Below are 23348 nucleotides of genomic sequence, written 5' to 3' on the forward strand. Positions count from 1 at the left end.
CTGCAGGATTTTTAAGCTCAAATTTAAGACTTTTTAAGACCTTTTTTAAGACCTGCACAAATAAAATTAATACCATATGAGCGGGGTAGGGCAATGTCTATGGTAAACTATTAAACTGTAAAATGACTGTAAAAAGTATGATTTACAGTTCAGATACAAGTTTTCACAAAAACAAAAAGTTTTTTTAAATTATACAGTTCACATTTCAGCCTTTAAACCATTTTTAAGAAAATGGAAAAGTATTAATTATTATCAATAAATTATTCTATTAATTAAATAACATACAAACACATTTTACTGTTTAGATTTTTATAACGAATTATCTTCTTATCGATCCACCAGTTCACATTTACAGCTCTGTGTGTTTGCAGGGTAAAAACATGGGTCGATTTTCCCATTAGTCTGAACAAAAAACAACCCAATGTTCCTGCAATACCGAAGGCTGCAGTTTAGGACCGCATTTCTAGGACCCTATTTTTTGGGACAGCGCCAACTAGCCAATTCTATTCCAACAGAGGAGACCTGATTCAAACATCAAACAAACTGATGCAAAGACTAGATCTATGGAAACTATTCATTTTTTATCTTTCCATCTAATTTTTAATGCAAGAGCTAGCGTGAAGTTCAGTGTTCGAGGGGGTGTCAGCAATCTCCATTTAGCCTATTTAGCTGTGCAAAACAGTTCATTGTGCTGCTAGATGTTGTAAATTAGTATTTATATTAAAATTATTTTACATTCATTAAAGTACTAATAATCACACTAATTTGTACCGCAATTGTTTCACCGTTTACTGCATTTTAAGTGGGTCACACATCAGACGTGAAGCTGCGCTGCGGCTAATGGACTGAAGTCTCGCACAGACACAATTTCTATACTCCGACTGGAGTTAACCTGTGGCAAATTCAGTTGATTGGACATGATTTGGAAAGGCACACACACCTGTCTATATAAAGTTTAACAGCTGAAATGGATGTCAGAGCAAAAACTAAGCCATGAGGTCAAAGGAATGGCCTGCAGAGCTGAGAGACAGGATTGTGTTGAGACAGATCTGGGGAAGACTACAAAAAAATTCTGCTGTGTTGAAGGTTCACAGGAGCATTTGGCCTCCATAATCCTTAATGGATGAAGATTGAGGACTCTTCCTAGATCTAGCCTCCTGGCCAAACTGAGCAATAGAAGGAGAAGGGTCTTTGTTAGAGAGGTGGCCCAGACACTGATGGCCACTCTGGTTGAGCTCCATGATCTTATATGGAGATGGGAGAAACTTACAGAAGGACAAACATCATTGGTCTCCACCAATCTGGGCTTGATGGCAAAATGACCAAACTCAAGCTTCTCCTCAGTAAAGATACATGAAACCCTGATTGGAATTTACAAAAATACACCTAAATAACTCTTGAACTATGAAAAAAAAAAGATTCTCTGGTCTGATGAACCTCAATTCCTTATTCATGTCTGAGGGAAACCAAGCACCGCTTATCACCTGCATAATACCATCCCAACGGTGAAGCATGGAGGCGGCAGCATCATGCAGTGGGGGTGTTTTTCAGCGGCAGGGACTGGGGAAGTGATCAGAGAAGACGGAAAGCTGAATGCAGCTAAATACAGAGATATCCTTAATGAAAACCTGGTTCAGAGCGCTCAGAACCTCAGACTGGGCTGAAAGTTCACCTTCCAACATGACAATCACCCTATGCACACAGCCAAGACAATGCAGCAGTGGCTTAGGTACGACTCTATGAACGTCCTCGAATGGCCCAGCCAGAGCTGGGACTTGGAACCAATCAGACATCTTTGGAGAAACCTATAAATGGCTGTCCACCGATGGTCCCCCAGCCAACCTGACAGAGCTTGAGATGATCTAAAGAGAAGAATGGCAAAAAAACCCAAATGCAGATGTGCAAAGCTTTGCAAAGTTGTGATAAATCCGGTTTTTGCTTTGTCATTATGGTGAGTGGGGTGTAGATTTATGTGGGGAAAAAAAAGTAATTTAAAGCAGTTTAACATAATAACGCAGCATAAGAAAATGTGAAAAAATGAAGGGGTATGAAGACTTTCTATAGGCACTGTATATTCTTAGTTCGTTTTAGTCCCGGTTAATAAGATTATTGCAAGTAAATCCAACCAGCAACATTAAATAAAAGATTTACCATAGCACAGCTTAGAGGAGTGAGACAGAGTGCTTTATTCTTCCTCCACGCTTTCATTTCTGTAAATTAAAGTAAGTAGAAAATGTGATAAATTAGTCAAGCACACAAAGATTCAGCAGCATTTACCTGCGTCCCTGTGTGCATGTTATACATTCTAAATGTTTTAAGATGCAGATCGTACAACATACGCACACAGGTGTACGTTAAAGCTGTCAGATGGTATGTTTACATCCTGGTTTACTGGTATTATATAAGCTGTAATCAAATGCAAAAACCCACGACTAAAATGTAATTTACTCCATTTCCTAATGTATGGAAAAATGTTCATTCTAATCACTTAGTTGCTTGGAAACCAGCTGAATTGACAGACCTCCCTCTTAATATGAGGGTAATCACTGACTTGCATGAATTAGTCAAAGACTCTAATGGCTTCTCAACTCAGTTTGGAAAAAGGCAGTTTGTTTAGCTTATATGATGATTGCTTGAGTGTGCCTGTGTTTTCTTTAAAGGTGTTTGTGCTGATTGTACAGTGCTCTGACCTGGTTTCTTAGCCGTAGTCGTCAGACTTCTCTTTACTGCTTCCGCATGCTTAGGTTGTACTCTCCCAACAATTTTCCCCATAATTATCGGATTTTGTTTGACATGTGTTTTGTGTTATGGAACCCGTGATCTTTTTCTCATGTCAACAGTACAGTGTTATACAGTAAGGTTTGGGTAATTTAATGATGATGAGGCTCAGAAAAAAATGCTCTCTTTTCATGATTAATATTCAGCGTTTCATTTGTTTTCAATTTTACGTTTGTTCCTTTGCAAGACTGCAGCCTGAGGTCAGAGGAGGTGAAAAAAATACTATGGAGACTATTGGAAAATCAAGTGCATACTCAAGGGTGCAATTACACTGAATAGAAAAGAAAAGCTATGGTGTAGCACAGTGGTTTTCAAATAGATTCTGAGTTTACTTTGTTTTTAAACCTATAAAACCGAAGCACGCAGTTTTGTGTGTGCAGCTTTGTGTGTGTTATTGGTCTGTGTGCACGAGCAGAATATGTAAACAAAGGTAGATTTCCATAGAAGTGTTCTTTATTATCACTATCAAAGTAAAAGCAGTTTTAAAATAACAAACATTGATTCTTTATTTCTCAAACTGCATAAGAATCCACCGACCTCATTTTAAGCCAGACTTGTTTGCATGCTGTTGAAGCTGACACTGTAATTTAGAGCTGTTCAGATCCTGCCTCTCTATAGTTATGTCACTTAGTGCATATTGCTGCTACTATAGCTTCTGTGTGCCATGTTGAAAAGAGCCCTTTGACATTGGGCTTTTTCTTCTTAACCCTGTAAAGCCAGACATACTAAATAAGTCTTTTTTCATCAAGATCATTCAGTTTTTTTTTTAATGAAGCAGTTTATTGAAGCTGTAGACGAAATATAAAAAGAAAAATTAAAAAAATGTTTACGCATGTGTTTTTATTGCGTATAGTATTTGATACATCAGGCTTCTATGATCCAATAGGTATGAAATTATAGGAGAATATGAAGCTTTTTCAGAGGACCAAACTGAGCGAAAATATGCAATTTGGTGATTTGCTGATATTTTTTTGGTCAAGAAGTTAGATATAATTCTTATAGCTTGTGAATGAGATTTGTATCAGAAATATCACTGTAGGCCTATATCTCATATATAACTCATCACTGTATATCACCCAATAATATGTCTTTTTAAATGATATTTAAATACTTTTATGATACTTGCATGCTTAAAGCTTTGTAGTTTTCATTGTGGAGGGCAAATAATATAATAAAATGCAATGTTGATTGAAAGATGTACAAATAAACATTCTTCAAAAGCCAGATGTATCATATTTGATATATTTAATGATCTTTCTAAAAAAAATGTAAGGATAATCAAGCAAACCCAAGTTGCTACAGTCCAGTTCATCTTAAAATATTACTAACAATATTAGTTATTCTTACCTTTACTTAATATAAATCAGTGAAGATTTCACAGCAAAAAGACAAATGTGCCACAACCTTAAGGTGGATTTATTCAGAATTAGACCCCCCCAAAAATATATATATTTCTTTCTAAAAAAAAGTATATATATATAGCGAGTATTATCAGTCAGTCAAGTCCAGTCAGGTGAACCTGAAAACAGCCTAATCAAGGGCTTTTTTCATTCAGACAAACTCTTAACTAATCCATTTTGAAAATTTTGTTTTGCACATGCCTTGGATTAATATATACAATTTAAAAAAATAATTTTGGTCAAATTCCTGCTTTGGGAAGCTCACGATTCTTTGAAAAATATTGAATTAATTGGTGCATCATCAAAGAATGAGTCACGACTGTTGCTTCAGCCTCACACTGTGTTCAGATTTTCAGGGAGAGCTGTATACATTTTCTCTCTCGTCTGTATTGCTATGGGGAGGTAGACAGCAACAGTGACTCCACGGCTTCTCATGGAGCAAACCATTGATGGACGGAGGGGGACGGGTGTGTGCAGTCAGGCGTGGGATTTGTCTGTTTTGAAACTTCTTCGCTCTGCCGCTGGTCTCCTCTACGAGGGCCTCTCCCCTCTCCTGTTGAGCTGTGCCCTATTAGCTCACATTTATGAGACGCATTTTCTCTTTTCGCCTGGCGTGAGCACTGATAAGAGTGTGTAAACAATACTTTTCATCCCCTCTCCTTCAGTGCATGGTGGTCTCTCCCTCTCGCTCAGTGACATACGTTGCTGTTCTGTCTGCGCGCGAGTTGATTAGTGTAGCTCTCGACGAGAAGGAGCCCCGTATCCTGGGAAATGGCGAGACACGCAGCCATAGCTCGTGCTGACAGAGGGGTTAGCGTAACTGTCGTGGACCGTTCTCTGACCGGACAGGCTGAGTTGGCCAACTTCATAGGTGACAGCTGAGCCCTGCCTCAGGTGCGTGAGTGAATGGGAGAAAGAGAGAGTGAAAAGGAAAATCCCTCCCACTGTTTTTTCTCCCATAAGCAGGTTGTTTACCTTCAGGCCGACTGTGTGTGCGTGCACATTCGCGTGGGAGAGTTTGTGTGCCGAGCATGTGAGGGGACTGCAGACCTCCCAGGGCTTTCATAGTTTGTTTGACTGCTGAAGGAAGTGTGAGGGGAATTTACACATTAGCATGGAGAGTGAGTGACCAAAGCGAGTGCAGATTAAAGTGTTTACATTTTAAAATGTCGTTGTGGATGTGGTGAGGATGATGGTGAAGATTTTTGTTTTTGTACTAGTAGAAAGAATGAGATCCTCTTGATTGTGTTGAGGTGAAGTGCTCTTCACAGTGTACTCTTTATGAATATTTCATCAGTGTTAAATAGGGAAAACTGTGAATGCTGTTTATTAAAACATTTTAGAGTTTTGTGTCAAATTAGAGTTAAATAGTTCACTTTTGTACTGATACTTTTCTTACACCCAAAACATAGCCTACTCTATGTGAGTATGTGAATGCTTATAGCTGTGCAAGCTCACTTTCACTCAATTCACATTCTGAAATTCACATTGTGAGACAAATATGCATTTCATTCTCAGTGTTACCACAAGGGGTGCTATAATAGACTTTAGAGCAGTGGTTCTCAAACAGAGGGCTTGGGCCCACTAGGGGCCTCAGCAAACTTCCAAGGGGTCTTAAGATGACAAAATGTTTTAAAATAAGACTTAATCTAATTTTAACACTTCTAATTGTTCTACTTTTTTTTTTCTTTTTTCTTTTTTAAAAGGAGTGACCTTTGAATATTCTTGTGAACTGTGGGGGGTCTTGAAGTCAAAAGGGTTGAGAACCACTGCATTGGTAAACTTTTATTATCATCTATAGTCAGTTTTCTCTTTTAGGTCATCTGAGAGCCTGAACTAAGAACTCTGCAGCATACCTAGACACATGGGGTCGGCTTTCTGAAGTTGCAAAACAAATCTGCAAGACTAGTCCTCAACATGTTGGCAGTGAACTTTAACTGGTCATCAAACACTACTCTCAGGTTTCTTTCTCGGAGTAGTATTGTTGAACCCAAAAGGTAGTGAATCTTTGTCCAGGCTGAGATTGAAATGCAGTCATAGATACAAGTCGAGATCATGATGTTGTCACACTGAAACTATGGGTAGTCTTGTATAGTATGTGCAGTGATAGGGACAAGCTTTGTGCTTTGTGCTTTATCATAGCCCACATAGCCCACTGACGGTGTGTTTATCAAGAATAAGAGGGGGCTAAGTACTAAGCCTTGAGGTACCCCACGCATATTCACCCAGCACATTTATGTATGCTTACAAACTATGCAGTGAGACATCAAAACTCAGACGTCTGATGACTGGGTGGCGGGTTGCCCCGAGGACAGCATTCACACTGACAAAGGACCTCCCATAACCAGGTCAGCAGCCAGCCAGCACAGGTAGCCGATTGGCGCCAGGGAAAAGTCACACCCATGATATAAAGAGAGAGAGAGAGACACACACACACACAAGTATACACATGTTTGTCTGCCTGGTGAAGCTAAATTAAAAACATGTGAATTTATTTTAACTTGTTTATTTTAATGTATAAAATACTGTGTTTTGGTTATATTGGGCATCATAGCATTGCTTGTTTGTGTGTGAGTGTGTGTTTTGTATGTATGTGCTGGTATTGATAAATCACTACACCTAGTACAAGGTATCAACATCTGTTAATTTTGTAAACTCTTATGATAATGGGTATGAAGTCTCATGATATTCTTCTACTAACAACAAATGCAAAGATGGGAGATGTGTATGAATAAAAAGAAATAGTGTATTTAGATATTAGTATCACATGATGGCAGTGCTTAAAAATTAAGGTTTTTTGCCACTTGGCAGAAAAAGATACAGTATGCTCTCTCTTATCCATTGCTTTCAAAGATATTTAATTATAGCTCCATTAAATAGCCCCACAACATATTAGCAGATATAAGATAGAAGCATCAGCTTACATGCAAACTTTCTCAACCAAAGACTGATGACTCAGAGTTTATAAACAGGACTAAGCTGACCTATAGACAAGATTCATGACTGTTTCGTCAACTTCTTTTGTACAGCTTAGCGGTTAAAACGTGTAATATCTACTGCATTTGGTGAGGGAATTTGAAATCAGATTGGACGTTGCCAAATATTTCTTATCTAGCGTGAAATATGAGCTTCAGCAAACAGCAGACGGTAAGAGAAAGACTAACTTGGTTGAAAGACGAATGTGACTTATGCAAAATAATGTTTTTCTTTTTAAACTACAATGCAGACGTGTAAAATGTTGTTAATGTGAACAGACATGCTTTGATATATTGAAATATCACTCCTCTGGAATATTGAGGGACAGAAACGGTGTTCTGCTAACAATGATTTAACTTCCCATTAGCTTAAAAACCTAGAAATTGTGAAAAATGTGCTGTAAACTACCCAAAGTTTCCAAAGTTTTGGGAAGTTGAAGGTGAAATATACTAAGTTTCTACAGATGTATTTGTGTAAGTCACATGTCCATTTCTTTTGAGGTTAGCTTTAGCTGATACAGATAACTCATGCAACACGAGAAGTGTGACTGGTTATTCTCAAGTCTAAGCACAGGTATCTTCATTACCTGTCAGTTGGTTTTCCTCAACACTTAACTGAGCAGGGCTGAACTGAACACACTGGCGCAAGCTGTTGATAATTACAGTAAGGGTCACACATGCACGGGAGTCATTATGTCCTGGTGGATTTTTTTAGGATCTAGCCTAATTTCTGAACAATTTTGCATGTTCACATGCATGGTCATGTTTCACATTCTCAGGGGCCTCAAAAAATGGGGTAGTGTGCCCTTAGTTCCTCCAAACGTTCTTAAAGAATTTCTCATATGTGTGAATTAGGGATTTATAATATTATAGATTGTAAATGCTTGTTGTTAATCCTTTAAGTATAGGTATTATATTCACATCCTTCAACGGTGATTGACATTGTGGAATGTGTCAATGCTAAAACGTGTAATGCAAGAAAATCACTTGTTTTTTCTCCTAAAATGGCTGTTCAAGTGTTTAAATTTTAAAACCAGGCTAAATTCTGTGATTTTTTTTTTTTTTTTGAGGTGAATTTGCTGGAAATGGAGCTGCCAGGGATTAGGGGCTGCTGGAGGTTTTCAACAGACCCACAATAGCAGTCTGTTCAGGCCTTGCAGATCAAAGCGGACTATGCCTGAGGAGCCAGGCTCTGGTTTGGGTTGTGGCCTCCCCAAGTGGAGAAACCAAACACAAGATATGGCGAATGATCTTCTTCAAACTGAAGGAATTGTCAGAGCTGCAAGTAGAGCAGGAATTACTTCAGAGCTCAGTTTCAGTTGGCCTTCCTAGGTGAACAATTGCTGTTGAGGTCACCAAATTATGGGGTGGTGTAACCTGCTCCAGGGGAACTGGATCAGGTGCTATCATGTAAAAGGTGACGAAACACTGGCTTTTAATATATTAATTAATTTATTTATTCATTATTATTATTTTCAAACGTCTCTAGCTCTCATTTCTTTTAACTTGGGGCTTTTATTTGATTGAACATCAAGTTGAAATTGTTTATCTGGTGGAATTTAGTGCTGTCCCAAGTGTGGTCTTGCCATTTAAGTGCAGTTCATATGAGTTCAGCCACAGCCAACTATATTCACCATATTATTTGTATTTCAGTAACGACCTTGCTTTTCATCACCACTGAAGTCTTTTTAGCTAGAATAAATTCTATCTTTCTATCCTAGCATGGTTGTTTAATCAATATCAGTAGCTACAGAGTTTTTCTATGTTATGAAGTGTTGGACAAGTCAACATGTATTGGTTCTGAATAGCTTCATTGGTATTTTGTGCAATGGTATGTAAGTTTGTTGTATCACTATCACATAATGCTGCGAATGCTCTTTAGGATTCTCTTATGTGCAGCTTGAATGTGTCCTGTTTCTATGGTTACATACTGCCACTGAGGACACCTGATGCTTGTGGAGAACATTTGCATAGAAACAGGACATAGAAAATTGTATGTTGTGAGTCTAGAATCTTCTAAAATGTTTTTTTTTTTCAGAATAAAATCTCATTCTCATTTCTAATATATGAAAAGAAAATTATATATAATAATTTAAATTATTACATCTGTAAGTACATTTCTGTTCAAAGGTTTGGGCTCAGTCTTTTTTTTTTTCTTTGAAAGAAAGAAACACTTTTTTAATACTTTTATTCAAAAGGACATTAAATTGATCAAAAGTGACAGTAAAGACATTTATATTGTTGCAAAACATTTCTATTTCGAATAAATGCTGTTTTTTCTTAAGCGAAGAGTTGTTTCTTTAGCACTAAATCAGCATATTAGAATGATTTTTTTAAATATTCAAATAGAAGTGGTTATTTTAAATTGTAATAATATTTCACAATATTACTATTTTGTATTTAAAAAAACTATTGACCCCAAACTTTTTAACAGCAGTGTGTGCATCATTTTTTTTTGGGGTAATGAATTTAATTTGTTGATTTTTCTAAAAGAGATTGATCAGAAAGCTTGATATTCATTATAGTGTTTAGAAGATTTTTTAATGAAAATAATCTCAAAAATGTAACATTTAAAAAAAAAAAAAAAATACTACAAATACATTCAAAATGTAAAAATATGTCATCTCCACTTTGCTGCAGTCCTGCAGATTTGAAGTTTGAATTACTTTAGTTCAGCTAGAAGGCTACGGCAATCTTCCATTAACATCTTCATGTAGTAAGAAATTCACAGGGCAGTTCACCAAACTTGAGCTTCGCATGAGCTTGCGTTTTCTGTCTGCTGCGTTTGCATGCGTATGAATGGAAGTCAATGGAACGAAAAGTGTAGTGTGACCAGCCCTTTATACGCACACAGTATCCTCACGATTGGCTGTTCAGCGGTTGCCTCTTCTAGCAGTACACAGCATGGGTTAGATGGTAGCACTGGGTGAATAGCACCACAGATCAAAGAAGGCTTTCAATTAGCAAACCCTTTTACTGCAGATTTACGATTCCCCCCGCAAGGAGCCATCGATTTATGCGTATTGCTAGCGGGAACGAGCTGTCACCTCAGTCTATGCCTGAAATGGAGTCATCTGACTGTTGCTCTCAATCAGGTCGAGATATGTTACTTGTCATAGTGTTTACAGAAATATGGGACTATTTCAGAACTGGTTTAACTTGAAGTTTGCTGGTTTTCCAGAACCTGTTGGTCCAAAGTGGTGCCTGGGATCCTGTTTCCACCATTATTTTATAGTTCTAGATGATATTATCAAATCAGTTATAAACAACAGCATATGGGTATCAGACAATGACAACTGCCATTACTGACTCATTTCTATTGTTTTCTTCACTGGATGATTTAACTTCATTGTCCTGCTTTGTGTTTATTTAGTAGAATGGTTAACTTGACTACATTGGCTGACTTATAACTACCCTGTTTTGCAGGTGTGCATATGCTGAAAATGAGTGCTGCAGAAGAGAATGCCCTTGACCCCAACACCCAAGAGTCACGGAAGAGGAAGGGCTCTCAATGTGATACCTCTGGTCCCAGGTGAAGTATAAGATCGTCTTTGCTCTCCAGTTTGAAGTGTTTCACATTACTGAGTGTTTTATAAGATCTTAGGAGTTATGTCATTTATGTAATACAATGACTTACAAGCAGACAGCTGACAGTGTAGTCAAGGTGTGTCAGAGGAAGTGCAGCAAATGGCGGGAAGAATAGCGGGAAGGAGTCTATTTTAACAATTGACATGCTTGAAGTGTAAACAAAAAATAATTTTTTGTGTGTGTTTGTTCTTGTTAGTTTTTTGTGATTGTTAACAAAACTCTGTTTATAAGACGTCTTTTAAATGTTAGAATAAGAGCGACAGTTTAGACATTTCAGTTTTTAAATAATTTGTGGTTTTTTGTTTGTTTATTTTAAAAGCTGTTTATTAAAGTAGTCTTTTAAATGCTAGATTTAGGGCGAAAGTTAAGATTATTTTGTTTGTTTACCAATAATTTTTAACATTTTTTTATTTAAAACCATTTTTAATATTTAGAATATGGGTGACAATTTAGACATTTAAATTTTCACAGCATTTTGTTTGTTAATTTATCAATAAATGAAAAAAAAAAGGTTTTGAACTCTTTTGTTAAGTTTTTTATAATTATTTAGTTTATTAAAATAGTTGTTTAAATGTTAGAACAAGAGCGACAGTTTAGACACTTCAGTTTTTAAATCAAATTTGTGTTATTTGTATGTTTGTTTATCAATAAATATATATATTTTTAAAGTGTTTAATAAAATAGTCTTTTAAATGCTAGAATAAGGGCGACAGTTTTTGCTTACCAATAAATTATTATTATTTTTTAAATGTGTTAATTAAAAAAATAATTTTAGTCTATGGGTGACAATTTAGACACTTTAATTTTTACAGCATTTGTTAATTTATCAATAAATGAAATTTTTTTTAACTCTTTTGTTTAGTTTTTTTATAAATAAATAACATTTTAAATATTTGTTTATTCAAATAGTCTTTTAAATGTTAGAATAAGGGCGACAGTTAAGATTTTTCATTTTACCGATAAATAATTTTTAAAAATTTGTTCATTAAAAAACATTTAACATTTTAGTATATGGGTGACAATTTAGATACATTTTCACAGCATTTGTTAACTTATCAATACATTTAAAAAAAAAAGTTTATAAAAAGTATTTTAAATGTTAGAATAAGAGTGACCGTTTAGACACTTGAATTTTTACCCCATTTCTTTATTATTTCTTTCTTTATTTAAGTTTTATTGGGTTTTGCCAGTAGGATAAAGGCCAGTGGGATTGGGAATCAACACATAGCCCAGACCAGATTCAAACCCTGGTCTCTGTGCACAAAACAGCCTAATAAATAAAACTAAAAGCTAAACTTAATAGCTAAATAAAAATAAAATGAACACATCTCAAAAATATCTGTCACGAGCAATGCACGATATAGGTTCAAAAGTGGGTTGTTTTAAGGTGTAACATAGCAGGCCAGTAGTGTTGCCAAAAGACCCGGTACTTCGGTACCAAGTTGGTACTAAAAAAATGAAAACGTTACGGTACCAGGTTTTTTTTAAGTACCGAGTACCCGGTCAGCCCGGTTCTTGATGCGTTATCCGAAAGGTGCGCAGATGTGCTCTCTTCATAAAAGCACTGAGACGTGGTGACATCAAAAGTAGGAAACACACCAAACTAACAAAACACTTTAAAGACAGACACCCAGATCAAATGAAAGAGTTCAAGCAGGTAAGTTTCATTTTCATTTTTAATATTTAGATCTTGGATGTCATTTTCATTTCATCTTGCCTGTAATACCTGCGTTTGTGAGCACAGCACTTATTTGATTACAGCTGTTACTGGGGAAACCTCTATCTCTCCCGCTCTACAAGCGCCTCTTGCTGCCAGAGAATGAATTTGCATATATATGCTGCCACACATAGAGTGCAAGTCTGTGGGAAACACCGCTTCTGTTATGAATATTATTCAATATTTTAATTTGAATGTCGGATTGAAATGAACGCTGTTATTAGAGTAGTTAATCGTTAGCATAAGCACGGCTAACGCTAATATAATGAGCATTAGAATTAAGTTTCTCCTATAACGTTTATTAGGGTAAAAAAAAAACAGGAGGACATGATGATATTTACTATTTTTACACACCAGAGGCTTTTAAATGAATTGTGAATCTAAAATATGCGTGTTAGAGAATGTACAAATGGTTAACATTGTTTGTGTCATATCAGTCAGAAAAGCAGGTCTGGGCTTTTTTTTTTTTTATAGCTAACTTAGTTGTTATTCTTGGCTGAATAACTCTAGAAGGTTTTCAAAAGCCCTTTAAAATTAAATATGTACACAGTTTGGATTAAATCAAAATATAGTCACATTTTTTAATTGGCATGTTTTTGTGTTTTGCCTTGGTACCGAAATTGGTACAGAGAACTGTGGATTTTCACTGGTATTGGTACCGAATACTGAAATTTTGGTACCGTGACAACACTACAGGCCAGTGCATTTTTTTGAAGGTTTCCTTGTGTCAGGGTTGGTTGGAGGAGAACTGGTCTGTCTGGCTGAGTGATACTCTTCCATAGGGCCTTGGCGGGGCTGATGTAACAGCCTGTTTCTACAGCAACCCCACGCAGCGCCCTGACCTGTGTAAGCAGCACGCCTGCGCACAACCTTGGCGAGGCGCTGACCTACTTTCTCTGCCATCTTCTCCCACACACACACACGCGTTAACATGTGCTCACACTTGCAAGTCATTCGTATGTACATGCACTCGCTCACCCAGGAGCAGGACAACCAAAAACAGATAAGCACTTTCCTCCATCCTCGCACACGTACGGCAGCCGTTGGTCACACATGCACGGCACACACGCTCACACACACACTCTGGAGGAAAGCCAGAGCTGATTGTTAGTGTCTTTAGTTCTGTAATAGCCATTTTTATTTTCCGCTAAGCAAATAATCCATGTCATTTTGATTATGAACCAGGCAGAGTTATTTATTTCCTTCCTGCTCTGGGTGACAGAGCACTTGATAAATACATATATTATTTACATAAATGTATGATAAAATACATAAATATAATTTAAATGTTATTGTAATTTTTTGATTTGATAAATATATATATAATAGAATATTGCATATTTAATTTGTAATTGTTTTAATTTACAAAGTAAAGTGTTTTAGACTTTCGAGAATTCTTTCCATTCTTTTTACATATACACTTCTATTTAAAAGTTTGGGGTTGGTGAGATTTTTTTATGTTTCTGAAAAAAGTCTCTTATGCTCACCAAGGCTGTGTTTATTTGATCAGAATACAGTAAAAACAGTAATATTGTGAAATATTATTGCTGTTTTTAAAAATCTGTTTTAATATATTTTAAAATGCAATTGCTTCAGGCAGTCATAAATCTTTCAGAAACCATTCTAATAAGCTGATTTAGTGCTCAAAAAAACATTTCTTTTCAAGAAAGGAATATTATTGTTAATGTTATTGTAATATTTTTGTGGAAACCGTGATGCATTTTTTTTCTCTAGAATTCTTTGATAAATGATACTTCAAAAGAGTAGCATTTATTTATCCTCGCACATGTACAACAACCGTTAGTGTATGACACAAACTCGTTCCTATACTCTTTATGCGTCGAAGAATAAACATGAAACTCTCTTATTCTGTGTCTTTAGAATCCGTCCATTTCTGTCAAATCTTTTCAGTTGCTTTTAACATGGTGCACGCCTCCAGTTACAGCGCTTTTTCACCTTGCCATCGCCGATCTTTTGTTTTTGACCGGATGATAAATGGGCTCAGATCTGAAGCCTTTGCATTTCATTGATATCTAACATTACTTCACTATAGCCCCTGACCATCTGTCTTTCTCTCTCCTATTCAGCCGCTCTCTCTTTCAGTGTCTCCTCTCAGCTTGATAACCCATGTGCAGCATAAGCCTTTGAGGAATGCCTGCTAGTGCAAGGACTGTACGCAGCCCAACCCTTATTAGCTCTACAATGATACGTCTGTGTAAAAGTGTGTGTTTTAGCCTCGCTCTGGTTCCAGGCCACCCACAGTTTGTCCCTGAGTGCACCTATAGTCTCCCCTCACCCAGCATTCCTCCTCTCAACTGCAGAATCCTCTGTCTCTATCAGGTGGCAGAGCGCTGAGACCGCTAAATCGGGGTTCAGGGGCTGTTTGTGATCCTAGTGCTCTTTGAGCATCATGAATTATTCAGGGCCCAAGTCCTTGCAGAATGCCCACTCAGCCTCCGTGCCAAAATTTACCACTTCAAGGCTTTGTCTTAAAAACATCATAACAGAGCAGCAGCAGGCTGGATTTTTTCTTTTGTTTATTTTTTTTTTCTCCGAGTGCAGTTGGTTGTTCATGTGCCAGCAGAGGAAGGGAGAGCTGATTGTAAGTCTCGTTTTGTGTATTGAAATGAGCATTTCAAGTCATTTTCAACTAAGAAGATGATTCATGTTAGTTTCATTATTATGAACTAGGCAGATATTGCCATATGTTTTTATTTATCTATTTATTTATTCACCCCCACCCCAGGTGACCGAGTACTTGATAAATACATATTGTATCATATATTTAAATTTTATGTGTACCAAGTCTTAATTTATTTGATCAAAAATACAGCAAAAACAGGGATTATTGTCAAATATCATTAAAATTTAAAATAACTTTTTTCTATTTGAAAATATTTTAAAATGCAATTTTAAAATACTCTTTACTCTGTTACTTTACACAATTTCTGCTGTCTTCAGTATCGCATGATCCGTCAGAAATCAAGAAACAATTCTTATTTATTATCACAGTTGAAAACCGTTGTGCTGCTTAATATTTTTGTGGAAACCATGATATAATATTTAGGATGATGAATAGAAAGTTCAAAAGAACAGTGTTTATTTGCAGTAGACTTTTTTTTTTTGGTCTAGAAATGTAAGTCACTTAAGTCACAATTTAATGTGTCCTTGCTGAATTAAAGTACTATATATATATATATATATATATATATATTTTATATATATTTTTTTTTTATATTGTAAAGTACAATGCTTTAGACTTTATTCTTTCAAGTGAGTGCTAATGCATAAATGCAGTGCTAATGCAGCGTTATATTTCAAATGTACATATATTTCATTTTATGTACATCCTTTCTCGCAGTAATGTACAGTAAATGTACATATATATATTCAAAAATATTTCAAAATACATCATGTATGATTGTAAAGTACAGTGCTTAAGTTTCTTTTAATTATGTTCTAAAAATTGCTCAATTCTCTTTGTTTGTTCCTGTTTGTATGGTAGTGTGGAGAAGCGACGGCGTGAGCTGGAGTGCCGCTACATTGACGAACTGGCTGAGTTACTGTCGGCCAACATGAGCGACATTGCCAGCTTGAACGTGAAGCCGGACAAATGCCACATCTTAAAGAGCACCGTGGAGCAGATCCAGCAGATCAAACGGCACGAGCAGGGTGAGTAGCCAGTGTCAATGCTTTTCCTTTGGGCCTGTGCGTAGGCTGCGCACAAGTATTTCCATATACTTCACAGCACAGACAGGAAATTGACTGCAAAAATTTTAGTGCTTATGATGGTTGGTTTGTTGACATGCCTAATCTGATAAGAACTTGTGTTCCTTAAGTCATCTTCAAGATAAATTAGCATTACAAGAAATAAAGTGAAATGTATAATACAGAACAAAAGGTTTTAATCTGGTTGTTAGACTGGCTGTAAATCACAGTGGTGAGAACGACATTGGCACTCCTAGGAGCTTATAAATGCGCCGGGCTTTTACTGAGATATTTTGGGGGACCCAGAGGATGTTATTATTTGCTTGCCTCTTTGGTTTGTTTTAATCAGTAACTGGACAGAGCTCTTAGACAAACGCGTATTATGTCCAAGACACAGTCAGTGATTAAGTAAATGTTTGAAGTTCTGCTGGGATTTTGACTTCCTGTACACCGTTAAAAAGTTTGGAGTCAGTAATTTTTGATCTGATCTGATTTGATTTTTAGAAATAGTTGTATTCTGCGAGGATTCATTAAACTGATTAAAAGTGACAGTAAAGACATTTATAATGTTACAAAAGATTTATATTTCAAATAAATGCTTTTTAACTTTATATTCATCAAAAAAATAAGGTAATTGTAAAAATAAAAGGTTTCATGGTTTTCAAAAAAATATTAAGCAGCACAGCCATTTACAACTCTGATAATAAGAAATCAGCTTATTAGAATGATTTCTGAAGGATCATGTGACACTAAAGACTGGAGAAATGGCTAGAGTAAATTACGATTTAAAATATATTAAAATAGAAAATAGTTCTTTTAAATTGTAATAATATTTCACAATTTTACAATTTTTCAATGTTTTACTGTATTCTTGATTAAATAAATGCAGCTTTGGTGAGTATAAGAGACATCTATCAGAAACATAAATAGTAGTGTATTATTGTATAGTAGTGTAGAATAGAATTGTGTATATGTAGAATATTGTGTATGTATAGAATAGAATTGTAGTATAGAATAGGGCTGTCAAAATGGCTGAAAAACTAAATTTGAATTTTGTACTTAAATATTATCAGAATTCGAATTATATTCAAATTTAAAATGCATAATTTCAGTTAGGGTGAAGAAAAGCTTTTGGCTTCTCTTCTGAGGCCACAAGAGGGCGCATCGAGCAAAATATTACTAATGCACGTTTATTCAAAGCATAAGATAACATGACTATCTGTGAAAAAAAAGTGCATAATGTTTAAAATAATGTCTATAAACCAATTATAAATAAGTTGCTTAAACAACTATAAACAAAACAGCATCATGTTTGTATGCATAGTTTAATACAAAGGATGGAAAGCCAATCACACAGAGTACATTTTTCATTTAAAAACGTCTCAGGTTACTTATGTAACCATGGTTCCCTGAGTAGGGAACGAGACACTGCGTCCTCTAGGGGTCGCTATGGGGAACGCCTCGTCGTGACCCGTGTCTGAAGCATACATTGAAAAACACCAACTCGTTGGCCGGCGACAGCCATGACGTCACTACCGGTGCGACTATAGTATAAATAAGCGCCGGGAGCTACACATCATTCACTTCTTCGTCTGAAGCTTGCATCCGCAGCATGGCAAGAAACCTAGAGGACGCAGGGTCTCGTTCCCTACTCAGGGAACAATGGTTACATAAGTAACCTGAGACGTTTTGCAAGTTTCCATTACCTTCTCCCCTTGGGGATCAATAAATACTTAAAATTTTAAACTTGTTATATTTTTTGTATGGTTTAATATGTTTTTGGGCAACTTTAGGGGCTAGTTATCATTTGTGTCACTCAATATAGGCAAGTAGCTTGAAGCCTTGACTGGAAAAAGCCACTGAATATTCCTTCTTTAATGTTTATGTTTGGGTGTATAATATATCAAAACTGGGTCATGCTACATAAAGTAATATACAGTTTAATGGTTTGCATGTTTCATGTCTGTTAAACTCTAGATTCATTTTTCTTGTTTTAACCATATTCTGTTGGAAAGTGTGAGCTGGTATAATCTCACTTGAAGTAATGATTAACTTTTAAAACTTTTAATACTTTCATAATTTTAAATCTGTCACTTCTCCTTTTGTAATAAAATTGTTCCTTTTTTGTCAGCTCATGCGTGCTGTGCTTGAAGGTATTAACCTTGATCCCACACTGATTACAGAGCGATTTTGATCTAACACTTTTACAAAGTTAAACTTGCATTAATTTTACATGGCTTTCTAAACATGCGGCTCCTTTGTGCGACATGCGAGTGCAACGGTGATAGATGTCCCTCTAGAAAATGCGCAAAATATGTGTTCTGTGCGAACGGCTTGGTTTGCAGTGACATAAGCATGAATGGGTGATGGCGGTTTTTGGCATAAGTATTCCTTTAAACCAGACGTTTTGGATCTATGGCCAGCCCGGTGTTGGCCAATCATTAGATGTTAGCTCTTATCAAACTAGATGTCTGTGTTATGTTTAAAGACCGATCTGCAGTGAAGTATTTGGGCTTTATAAGACCGGTTGCTTAAGATTATGTTGAGTTCACTTGGTACATAAATAATTCTTTTTGGCATTGTGTGTTGAGCAATGCCATAAAGCATGCAGTGGGCACAAAGGCTAAATGAAAGACTGGCAGAATATTTCAGCACATTGATTTATTGCAGTTATTACATCTGTTATCTTTATTTTATTTTCTTGCATCACTTTATCATTCAGTTGATTTCATAAATGTTTGTTGTCTTGGTATAGTAGGCTATACTTGGACCAGTCTTGCTGTTAGTAGACTTCAGTATCCTCTCAGTGGTTAAATATTTTCTAAGACCAACCAGTCAGACCTTGAATTGAGTAAAGTCTTTGTGACCCAAGCTCCTTTCCTTATCATAGATCGTTTTATTTGTTAGGAGATTATTTCTGGTTGACCTTAAAGCTAAACCAATGTAGTATTAATTTCATTGGCATGAAACTTGCTGGTATTTAGATTTGCTTCAGCAACTGACTTGGTTTGCCACTGTTGTCGCTGTTATTTCCAAATGAGAGGAAGCTTGAGAACTCAGAAGTAAATTGAAGTGTGAACAAAGCATGTCGGCTAGCTCCAAATCACCCCCGTTATCTCACACTTGAAAGTAATTTAGATCTCGGTCATTCTTCATTTTGAGAGCGGTAAACATGTCATCTCATGATTTGCAGGCCTAAAAAAGGGTTTTGTTGGCATGGCAAACTAAGGAGCCCCTGGAATAGTGAATATATCACTTATGCAAAGAGGCCACGAGAGGATGTTTATCCGAAGATCTAAAAATTCATCAATGTCAGAAGGCTGTGGGATCTGCATATTAGGCGGGCAGGCACTGGCTAGCACAAACATTTTAAGCTGTCTCTAGTTTCTTTGCAGGACTGTAATGTATACACCATAATCCTTTAAAAAGCCACTCTGCTATATCTGGCACACCTGCATGCGCTGCAGGAGGAAATACATTATTATTATTCTTAGCTATTTTAACAAAGCAGTGAAAAATGGGTTAAATTGTGAAACATAGGTGAGCACAGGAGAAAGTATGGCTTAAGCAGGACGTGTAATCAGTCTCTATGACTATCTGTGACCGCTTGTGCTAGGGCTGGGGGATCTGCATTTGTGAACACCGTGTGCACCAGTTATACTTTTTCACGTTCGCATAATTTCCAACATTTTTGTGGACAGATGATTACAGCATGTCATGCTTTCACACATTTCAGGTAGATTTGTAATGAGAAGCATTTGTAAACCTGTAGTCCGAGATTTTCCGCCAACATAAACACTTGAGGGTTTAAGTCTTGCATGCGAAGAAATGTCTTAAGCACTGTAATTTTACAACTCTAAAATAGTATAATTAATATACTTATTATAAAAAAATATTTTTTTGATTTTACAGTTCAATTGTATTTCAAAAGAATCATGTTTCTGTCTTATAATAGTTTTAATAATATACTTAAAATTTTTCATTTTAAAATTATATATATATATATAACTATTATTATTATTATTATTATTATTATTATATAATCACTGAGGATTCTCAGACAGCAGTTTCAGTTGATAAGTTGATTCAGACTTCACAGACACATTCTGGGGACACCAGAGACTTATATTACATATTGTAAAAAGGGGCATAATATGTCTCCTTTAATTGTTCTTTGAACCCATACTTTGGCTTATTGTGGTTCACTTTAACAACTATGTTTTTGGTCCTTGTCATTTTTCAATAGGGTCATCTCACTCATTCGCTTGCTCTCGTTCTACAGTGTGTCACCCAGAGCGCTGGCCCTCTCTGTTTTCATTCAGAGCCTGAGGAAATGGGGGCCGCAGGGGCGTGCGAGAGAGCAGCCAATGGCGACGCTGCCCTGCCCCCTGACCTTGTGCAAGAGAGGCCTCTCGTAGACCTCAGCTTCCCCTCTCTCCCTGCGAGAAAGGAGAAACAGGAACTTGCCGCCCCACCTCTAATATCCCTGCTTCAGGGTGGTGTTAATGTTGTCAGACAAGAACACACTTTCACCTCTTGAGCTTAAACTTTCAGAAGTGTACCAACGTGTTTACTTGGACTGTCACCTGAAGGGCCTCTTATGACACTTTTAGGGCTTGGCAGTATGACAAATAATACTGCGCAGTGGTAGAAGTGTGTCCATTTATACCGTAGTAGATGTGAAAGAGATGATGAAACATTGAATAATGTGAAAAAAAAGAGCAGGATGGTGTCTTGGGAGCCATTTTTCTATTGAATTTCCAGTAAAAATAACTGTAATCATGATTTATTCTGTCACCATAACATAATTATCAAGATTTGAATTAAGCCGCCCAGCTTTAATTTTGATCATCAAGCATATCAGCTCAAATTCAGAAGTACAGCAGTAAATTCTTCTGATCTGTCATGGAAGCATTTGCAACTTCAAAATTTTTGAGGCTCCTGCACATCAATCTGGTCTGTTTGTGCATATGAAAAAGGTTGTCGATGTGTTTGCGGATGATATGAACGAGGACACTAGGACCAAATGTCACTTTCAGTTGGATGAAGGGTACATCAAAGACATTTTTCACATTTTGTCCATGCTCTCATTCAGAACAGCGCACTTCATTAACATTCCAGCCACTCAGAAAATGCACTAGAATTTTTTTTTAAATCCGATTCAATTTGAAACCTGAGAAATGAAGTCAGAGCACAATTCACATGGCAAAGGTCATGAAATCTGACAGCCATTAGCTTTGTTTGCTCGCTGTGAAGTTCAATGCCTGGGTGAAATTGCTTGAGTTGTTATTCAGCTCGTTTTGAGGACTGTGTATAATGATAGTAATTTGTCCTCTTTGCCACTCTTATGTAAAGTGACAGGATGTATTTAATAGGAGGAGAATCTTTACGCACCTCACAATTTGATCTATTTCAATTCAGTAAATCACAGTCTGATTCTAGAATGATTCTCGATGCATCACAATTGTGATATTTAAATATATCATTCCTTTTAAATGCAGGCTATTTCATGATGCAGAACCTTGATTGGTGGTTGCAAGAGATGGTTTAGAATAAAACTTTTCCACTCAAAATTTACAGCATTGATGTTAAGGTGTTGTAGGTAGTCATCAGGTTGTTGGTGTATGTGGTTGCAGAGGTGTTTTCTGTGGTTTTTAATAGAGCCTGACCGATATATCGTTTAGCCGATATTATCGGCAGATATAAGCCTGTCGCCAATATATCGGTATCGGCGAATATGCCACCGATATGAAATTTTTTTTTTACAGAACATATAATGCAGATTAAATGCTTCTGAATGGTGTAATTACTTAGTTTGTCCAGCAGAGCGTGCTCCATTGTTTGCTACTGGTGACCCAGGTCACTGTAGTGTAGAGATGCGCGGATGAGCTCAAACTTCACCTGATTCTGCTGCTTCAAATTATCTGCCCGCCACCCACCCGCACCTATATTTGATCATCACATTACAATGATTCTAATTCTTAGTTTTGCATGATGATATGATGAATGGATGGCTCATTTTTAACAGCAGATTCAGGGACGTTAGAGACTAGAGCTGATCTGCGCATCACGGCACGCGTCTGCGGCGCATTAAAGGCTGTGTTACAGCCACCGGAGCTGATCGTGGCCACTCAGTCAATGCTGGTGTTTATACCGGCCGCACCGCGGCCCAGAACTCATGCTTATCACATCACATTGCGCGGCGCGACAAAATACAATAAAATTCTATTGTATTTTGTTGCGCTGCTCGCATCCGGTGTAGAATAGAACCCATTATAATGAGTGATGTTGTCTACTCTGGATGCAGTAAACTGATGCCTCGTTCTATTTATGACGTGCTGACACAAAGTTCAAATGATTTTCAACGGTCGCTAGTTTGTCAGTACAGTCAGTAACGTAGCAGATTGTAAAGTTAGTATCTTTCTGCAGTCCAATAGACGGCAGTGCAGTGGTGGCTTGAGTCTGTTGAATGGTGATTTAACGCTACGTTGTCACCTAGTTGGAGAGACTCCATGCTAAGTAAATAAACAACAATGTCCCTGTCTTTTACTCTCACAATGAGCTTATCATATTCGTTTGCTACATTAGTAGGGCCCAATGATTTCCGCGATGCAGAAAACATGGACGGAATCGCGGAATCCAGTCATAAAAACGGAATTTACTGTATAACACGGAATTTATACAATGTTCGATTTAAATACGAATGTTCTGCATGTTCATTTGATTGCCAGAAACACAATACACAACACAGAGTTTGTGAAAAAAAAAAATTTATTATTATTATTTATTCATTTTAGATGTTTACATTTGGAAAAGCTGTGCTTCCTGCATAAACCTGCCCCTGTTGGTTTGGCAGTAGTTGCTTGACCTACACAGTTACCTTGTTTAATTTCTTAATTCAAGTTATAAATATTTTGTTCTATTTGTGGTACGTTGTCACCTAGTTGGAGAGACTCCATGCTAAGTAAATAAACAACAATGTCCCTGTCTTTTACTCTCACAATGAGCTTATCATATTCGTTTGCTACATTAGTAGGGCCCAATGATTTCCGCGATGCAGAAAACATGGACGGAATCGCGGAATCCAGTCATAAAAACGGAATTTACTGACTGACGCGGAATTTCATGGAATTTGTCTTATTTTTGATGAATAAATAAAAAACAGGTCAGTACATATATATA

At 36.7% G+C, this 23348-nt stretch overlaps 1 protein-coding gene across 5 annotated transcripts in view; it reads left to right on the forward strand.

Moving 5' to 3' along the window:
- ncoa1 (nuclear receptor coactivator 1) overlaps positions 1 to 23348 on the forward strand; it is a 62959-nt gene that overhangs the window by 18343 nt on the left and 21268 nt on the right. For 3 of the 5 annotated variants that reach the window (XM_016537523.1, XM_016537527.1, XM_016537525.1), the window contains 2 exons: positions 10580 to 10685; positions 15964 to 16130. In XM_016537523.1, coding sequence (XP_016393009.1) covers positions 10588 to 10685; positions 15964 to 16130 — 265 coding nt within the window. In that variant the 5' untranslated portion in view covers positions 10580 to 10587. Of the gene's footprint in view, positions 1 to 4911; positions 5073 to 8538; positions 8571 to 10579; positions 10686 to 15963; positions 16131 to 23348 lie in introns of those variants that run through there. The other 2 variants (XM_016537524.1, XM_016537526.1) reach the window with 2 other exon arrangements.

This window comes from Sinocyclocheilus rhinocerous, unplaced genomic scaffold, assembly GCF_001515625.1.
Source record: "Sinocyclocheilus rhinocerous isolate Xijiao unplaced genomic scaffold, SAMN03320098_v1.1 scaffold185, whole genome shotgun sequence".
Lineage (NCBI taxonomy): Eukaryota > Metazoa > Chordata > Actinopteri > Cypriniformes > Cyprinidae > Sinocyclocheilus > Sinocyclocheilus rhinocerous.